General features: G+C 40.2%; 1 protein-coding gene across 4 annotated transcripts in view; it reads right to left on the reverse strand.

Annotated features, from left to right (window-relative positions):
* Positions 1-1,325: 1,325 nt before the first annotated feature.
* LOC138024449 (uncharacterized) overlaps positions 1,326-7,500 on the reverse strand; it is a 19,135-nt gene continuing 12,960 nt past the window's right edge. For 2 of the 4 annotated variants that reach the window (XM_068871655.1, XM_068871656.1), the window contains 5 exons: positions 5,128-5,213; positions 4,110-4,208; positions 3,611-3,661; positions 2,192-2,285; positions 1,326-1,899 (listed from right to left, as the gene is read on the reverse strand). In XM_068871655.1, the coding sequence (XP_068727756.1) occupies positions 1,886-1,899; positions 2,192-2,285; positions 3,611-3,661; positions 4,110-4,208; positions 5,128-5,213 (344 nt within the window). In that variant the 3' untranslated portion in view covers positions 1,326-1,885. The remainder of the gene's footprint in view (positions 1,900-2,191; positions 2,286-3,610; positions 3,662-4,109; positions 4,209-5,127; positions 5,214-7,500) is intronic. The other 2 variants (XM_068871657.1, XM_068871658.1) reach the window with 1 other exon arrangement.

A 7,500-nucleotide genomic window follows, 5' to 3' on the forward strand; every position in this document is an offset into this window, starting at 1 on the left:
ACAACACCGGGAACTACGTGCCCTACTCTTAGCGACAAGTGTGTGGGTTCTTTTACGTCCCACAGGATTATTAACATTGAAGGGTTGTGAGACGGGACCTCCGGCTTATCGTCCTTATCCGAGAAGACTTCAAAGTCTAACCATTTGCAGATGTAGTTACAAAGGCAGCACTTTTTCCTCAGTTATTTAAAGACCCTGAGTGTTGGTCCGGCCAGATTTGAACTCGCGACCTCCCGCGTGACAGTCCGGTGCTCAACCAACTGAGCCACCGGTGCGCGGTTTTAGTAGTAAGAGTGGTAGTAAGAGTAGTAAGAGTGGGGGTTCTCTTTAACAAACAGGATGTAATTCGTAAGCAATTGCTGTCCAAGCAACAAAGGTGATTTTGCTTTAAGGGGCTTTTTCTCGATTTTTTTGCCTTTTTTTTTTTTTAAGGAGGGGGATCTATTAGAAACGGGGAGTTTATTAATGAGGGGCGTCTATTTCAAACTTTACACCACATCAGGGGCGTTTAATTAATGGATAGGAGGCCTTTATAAGAGAGGGGGCGTCTATTGGATCATTAACGGTATGTCAAAGATTTCCGAGGAGACCTCGTCTCCCGTGTTTCATCAGAGAAAATCGAAGATTTCGGCGAAACATTCTTATGGAATTTTCTTTTCAAATAGTCAGCTTTTTGGTAAGGTTACAATAAGCACTTCATGACTGCCCCCAATGCGAACAAAACTGGCTTAGTGTTTTCCTTGGGGGCGGTCATTGAAGTCTGGTTTTAACTAGCGGCGCAAGCCGGTACAAGCAGAAGTCCTCATTTCACCGTGAAAACAGCCTCGACGCAAACACAAAGACAGGCACAAGGATCAAAATTTGTCCTCTTCTTGCGATGGAGCTTGTCGCGTTCACCTTACGGCGTGTGTAAACGAAATACGGCATAACACAAAGAAATATACTACGCCTAGCCAATTCGCCATTGTCACACGGCGGCCATATTGTCCCGGGAGACCAAAAAAGCTTTGTTTTACCACGCCAAGCCTCACAGTGGAAACCATGGGGATGAGGCTTGGTGTGGTAAAACAAAGCTTTTTTGGTCTCCCGGGACAAGGTGGCCGCATTGTGACAAGGGCGAATTAGGCACTCGATCGTTCCAAATTCCCTGCGCCTGAGCATTTGAGCAAAATGGCAGAGTACTTATGTCTGTATGGACGTTCGTTTTCACTTGGCATAAGCTACTTCTGCTTGCGTCGCTAGTGAAAACCAGGCTTACCGGCTTGTTTTGTTGCATCTCCCAACAAAAAAAAAAAAAAACCTCTGAAAAAATCAAACAAACTATGTACGGGTTCCACCTTACCACACCACTTTATTGCAAAATGTTACAAATCCCAAGTACAAACAAGAAAAAAATAAATACCACAAATGTTAAAACTCTCGGTAAACATTTTCAAGTTACTTTTACTTGTGCCTAAAATTCATAGTAAGTTCACAATTGCAAAAGGCACCATAGCCAAATGACACGCCATCATTCCTAAGGGGTCTCCCAAGGGTAGTTTGCTGTGCGGAGGCGTTTCAAGGTGCACAACCTGATCACGTGGGAGTAGAAAGTTTAAGTTTTCGACACGTGACATGTTCTCTTCCAATCCGAAAGCCTATTGACTTGGAAGGTGTAATAATGACCTTTCCCTCCAGATGTGCCGGCCGGAAGATTAGAACACAGACGTGTGTAATTTGAAGTAAATCTTGGCAAGTATGAAAACTACACAGTGCAAACAAAATGTTTTCCACAGAAGCTAAGCATACTACTCTGAGAAGTCGACAGAATGTGTGGAGAAGACCAGATAATAAGCAGGCTTAGACATCTGGCTTATACATCTGTACAGCAGAAGCAGGAGGTCCGCTAGCAGCTTGCCCCTGTGTATGGAAAAAAATCTTATTGTAATTCAAAAAAGTGTTGGAGTAAAATTTAAGTGTTGTGTTTCCCTGTAAAAATGCCAATATTGATTGCATTTTGAGCGGTAAAACTAAAGCTTAAATTAAACGGATTATTTTGCACAATGACTACAGATGACGATAAGAGAATATGAATCTAATCCTAGCGTGGCACGAGGTAAACACGTGCTGCCGGCCCCGAAAGTCGGAATTTTTTTAGTTACGGCAGTCGCCGTCTGAATTCAAATCACGGACAGCTCTCTCTATTCCTTACCCGGGGGATTTTCGGGACCATATCCCGCGGTTGCACCAGACGGGTCCTCGCGAAGGGCTTCGTGGAACGAGTACACCACGATAAGAAAATAAATCTGTAAGATGCAAATGAAAAAAGCACTAAAAATGAGAACGAAAAGCAAAGAATGTGATCATACAGCGTTACTACACTGGAGACCATTCAGTAAATTCCCGATACTTGGTGAGAAAAATTCAGTTCCTGATTTTTTTCAGTTTCAGGCCTAGGTGGCACTTTAGTACATCGAAGCTATTTGTTGTTGTCTACATCAAATGATGCAAAAGATTATAACGGATTGCAACTTGAAAAAGTTGGCCATTTTTTTCAAACCTGGACTCGCTGTCGGTTTTGAAAAAAATGTCGTAAAACAACTTAGCAGAACAAAATTCTTGCTTTCACAGCTATGATTCCAGCTAGGAACAAACTTTAACCCCTTCAGCCTAACACAACGCCACTTATAGATTTTACTCATGTCCAACGCCAGACGATATTTTACTCGTCCATGCATGCGGGACTCTTTGGGAGCTAAAGGATCAAAGATATTTTGCTTGCACTTAAGTCCCAAATAAAAGATGGGTTCTGGGTCATTTTTATAGTTGTAGGCATTCCATTTCTGCAATTCCCCGTCATATAAATACCTTCTATGATTAACAAAGTCCAAAGCCAACTCTCTAAAATCTAACTCAGCTTCCCCTCCCCCCTCCCCAAAAGTAACTTAAAAACTGAACTGCGGATATCAGTTTTCAAGCATTTTCATTGGCTCGCCGGACACAGGCTATCAGTTCTGAGTAAAATCCAACTAGTGGTCTATCATCAATGCTGCGTTCTGATTGGTTGAGCTACTAGTAGGCTATTTGTTATAGCCCACTAGTAGCGAAAAGCGCCGGCTTTGAAAACCAAAACAACAATTAAAGTCTAGCTTTAACTAGCGAAAGATGTTTTGTCTCGATATTTTTTTGACCAACTAGTTGGATTTTACTAAAACAATTATTTCTCTCGACCTCATGGTCTCTGAGTCAATAGCCCATTCGGCGTTCGGCATCATGGGCTATTGACTCAGAGCCCATTCGGGCTCGGGGAATAATTGTTAAATAGACTTGTAGTACCTAATATGGTCAAGGAACTCGTCAGTAATAAAGCGAGCTGAAAACATTTTTGCAGGTCTGAGAAAAAATGGCCGACAAAAGCCGTTCTGAACCGGAATTGAATCAATACTTTAGTCGACAATTCATGGAAGAGTATAATTATTCTACGCGGCGCTACGCGCCTCCGCGTTGGTTATCTATCACTTCATACCCAGCGCGCTCTCGTAGAATAATTGTTAAATATAGTTTCGTACTACACGACGGTGTAGCACTCTTCAGATAAAATGTACATATTCTTGTTGAGTTGTGCACCTACCGAAAGAACCCAAGAAATAGCAGTGGAAATGACTATTGAATAAAGACCGAACTGAAATGAACAACACAACTTAATTAGGATAAGCTACATGCAACCAACAAAATAAAACAAAAGCGAACTTGAAGGTGACTTCAACAGCGCATTAGTGCGAATTCGGTAACTAGTAGACAGCACAGTATTCAGTGATTCTCGTCCACAGGGGTTGCAATTCTTTGGGACAATACAAGCAACACAGAAATTAGCTTCCCCTTGCAGTTTCGAAAATGTGGCAGTCTTAGTAATAAACCATTTTCAAAAACGTTGGCAATCACCTTTGTACACCTCTGATGCACCGTCATTGATTATGGATTATGCAATTCGTTATTCGCGGCCTTCCTGGTGCGGAACAAATTTCGGGTCTAAGCGAAAAATCGTGCGCTATGCTGGAGGATTTCCTCTTGTGGGATCCTACTTAAAGGTATTATTCAACGTTATTTAGCCCAAAAGCTAAAATACATACCCCTTTCCAGACAAATATATAGAAAATCGACACTCCCAGGCTGTAACCGAGGAGAATCACCTGCCAGGCAAGATATGGTTGGACCAAGAAGCGATTTTTCTGAAAAAGTGGAATAAAGATGTATTTACCAAACAACGAAGAAAATTTTCCTTTAACTTTGTTTGCATTTGTTCTACATATGTATGTAATTGAAATTTTAGGAATCATCGCGTCTTTTATATTTATATTTCACAGTCCACATGTTAAAAGTGTGACCTAAAGAAGAAAAAGAATTACATTTAAATGACCAGTCTCAAAGATTAAATTAATACCAAGAGAAAATAAAGGGGGAGATAGGTCATCCCCACACATGATCTTTTCCATAGGTAATACGTCTCAAGTTATTTTTAGAACGACTGCCACGCTGTACAAATTCCAAGAGGATTAGGCAACAGTCACTCATGTGGCGGGAACGTGTTCTCTAAGCGTGGGCTATCCACGCGCGACACATTCCGGGCATATCATTTGCTGTTGCCTAATCTCCTTGGGATCTGTACAGCGTAATAGTCGATCTAAAAATAAGTTGAGACATATCACTTAATATGAGAAAGGGCATGTTTGGGGGATACCCTCTCTTCCCCCTTTATTTTCTCTTGCTTATATATTATCGTAATTACATTATCTTTATCATAATTACCTCTAATTTAACCCATTGACTCCTAGTAGTCCTAACCCCTTAATGCCAGACGATTTTACTCGTCAAGTGAGGGCATCCTAGGGAGTTTGAGGTGTAAATGGGTTAAGAAACATGAATAATTACTAATTTGCTATGCTAATCTCCAGTGAAGTGTTAGTACAAACAAACAAGAATTGTTACCAGGATTTCATTTTTTGTCTGATCTTGGGAAAATCTAAGCAAGAGACAGTCTTACATAAAATGATTGAAAAAGTTTGGTTGATCGCCGCTAAGGGGATTTTAGCCAAAATAGGTTGACAGAGAGAACATGGATTTAATGATCAGGAGTTGATGGGCACTTACCGAGTTGTAGGCTCCAATTAGTAAAAAGCTTGTCAAAAGCACAATAATATTGGTAGCTCCACTAGTTTTGAGCACGTTCGTGACAACTAAAATAAATTAATAAAGTAATTAAAAGAAAGCAAACTGAATGGACTACTGATTGGTGAGACCCCATCACAGCAAAATAGACAGTAGTCAACTTGAAGGAGTCCAGGTGCTGAAATTGGTAAACCTAAACTGTAGGAAGTCGACGAATAACGACGAAAAAAGTTTAATTAAGCCCCGTCTACATGAACAATTTTTTGTGACAATTTCTATTTGCTCGAGTAGACGAGGACTGGATTTAGCCAATTTTTATGTGATACAAATGTATTTGCTAAAAATCTGGCGTGCTAGCTTTTATGTGACAAATAAAAGTTGTTAAATACGAACAATTGCTCGTGTGAACGACTTTTCACATAAATATGGCAAGTGAGCGCCATTGGAGAACGAGCAGGTAACCTCGCCTGTTTTCTGGCTTATCTGTGCTGTCCAAATGCATTACTGACCTACTTAACTGGGAATTATCAACAATTATAATTTGTCGTGCTATCTGCACGATCAAATGTATTTGCCACATAAAATTGTCACATACAAATTGTGCGTGTGTACGGGGCTTTCTCTGCACGAATCATTGTAATGCGCAGGTGATCATATATTAATGTAATCTGCGCAATATAAATGTAAATTATTATTATTATTATTATTGACCTGCAAGTGCGCTTTTAAATTTTAGGGGGAAAAAAGAACCATGCTGCACGTGCAGTACGGAGTTTAACTCATACTTAAGGCTCTGCTTCCCATTCTAGATTAAAAAAAGTTATCACCCGGGTAAACGACTTTGCCATTTGCTTCGATATCCGCTCGATTTTGTTGAAAGATGTTGAACGATGTTGACTACTGGGGTGGGGTGGGCAAACGGTTTCAACACATCATCAACAAAGCTTCACGGGAGGGATGGTATTCTGTGCCAAGCTACAGCCGTGGATGTTGCTATAGATACGGGATTGTTACTGTGAATAGGGACATGGATACGTCATAAAGAAACCGATTAGTGCGCATGCGTATACACAACAACGATGAAAGAGGGGGGCAACCGGCTTCAACCTCGTTCCACATTCGCGATAACAAAAGAAATGTTGAATAGTTAGAATTCGCTTTACATTTAACGTTTTTACTGGGTTGCCAGTATGGCAATCCCAGTAGGAAAATGGATGGAATTTAGTCCCTTTTTTTTCCCTTTTCCGTGTCGGGAAAATTCTTTGCTATCCCTCCACTTCTAAGTAGTGTCTTTGTGCGTAGAGTCTTCTGGCCTTATGTTTGGTCGGTTTCAGGGGTAGTAGAAATGCGTAGCTTTATCCTGTGGACACAGTAGAATAGTAACTTAACCTGCAATGGCGTTTTACTGGATCTTTTAATAAACAAAATATACCCTAACGGAGCTCAATAATGGGAAGTCAATTGGATGAACAAGGCAGGCGGTGAAAAAATGATATCTGGAATCTTCAAAGCAACGAGTAATGGTCTTTGACAACAATTGCATATTTCGACGTCTGATATCACGAAGTGAGCTTTGTTGGCTAGTAACTGTGATGTTATGCACAACACTGAAACCAAATGGCAAGTTCTGTATGGGTTTAAAGGCAATCGAACGCCTTGAATGCATCACAGCGTTTACTGAAGTCGCATCTCAATTGTCGACAATTTACATTTATTTTTCAACTCAATTCTGCACAGTCTTCAGGTACAAAAAAAAAACAAAAAACAAAAAAAAAACAAAAACAAAAAAGGGAAAAGTGGCAGTGAAGAAATATTGTCAGTGAAGAAAGCTTGTCTATTTTGTGCTTCATTATTCACGGTCAAGGTTCTTCCGTAAAGGGTATCCTGAACTGAGAGACAGAAAATTATTTAATAGACCTTTTCGGCTTGTACATTTTGTTTTCCCAATACAGATCATGTGATAATACTCAGGAGGTTGGGTCTTTTGTTTTGTTAATTAAAACGAGGGCATGCAAGCATGAATATGCCTGCATGCACTCTTTTTAATGAACAAAACAAAGGACCAAGCCTCCTGAGTATTATCACATAATCTGTATTGGGTAAACAAAGTGTACAAGCCGAAAAGGTCTATTGCCGTTGTATTTCTAGTTTGCACGCACCCAATTAAAATAGGAAGGTTTTTTTTTTGCCTCTAATAGCAAATATTTTGTTTGTCTCCATAACTTTTACGCTGGAAAAGGTTCCTGTGGCATTTTTCGTGCAAATGAACGCCCAAAAATAAAGCTTTTTAACGACCGTTATGTTTAAGTGGAATATTTTTTGGAATTTAATATTCTCTGTCAAAAATTTGCATAA

This window comes from Montipora capricornis, chromosome 11, assembly GCF_036669925.1.
Source record: "Montipora capricornis isolate CH-2021 chromosome 11, ASM3666992v2, whole genome shotgun sequence".
Lineage (NCBI taxonomy): Eukaryota > Metazoa > Cnidaria > Anthozoa > Scleractinia > Acroporidae > Montipora > Montipora capricornis.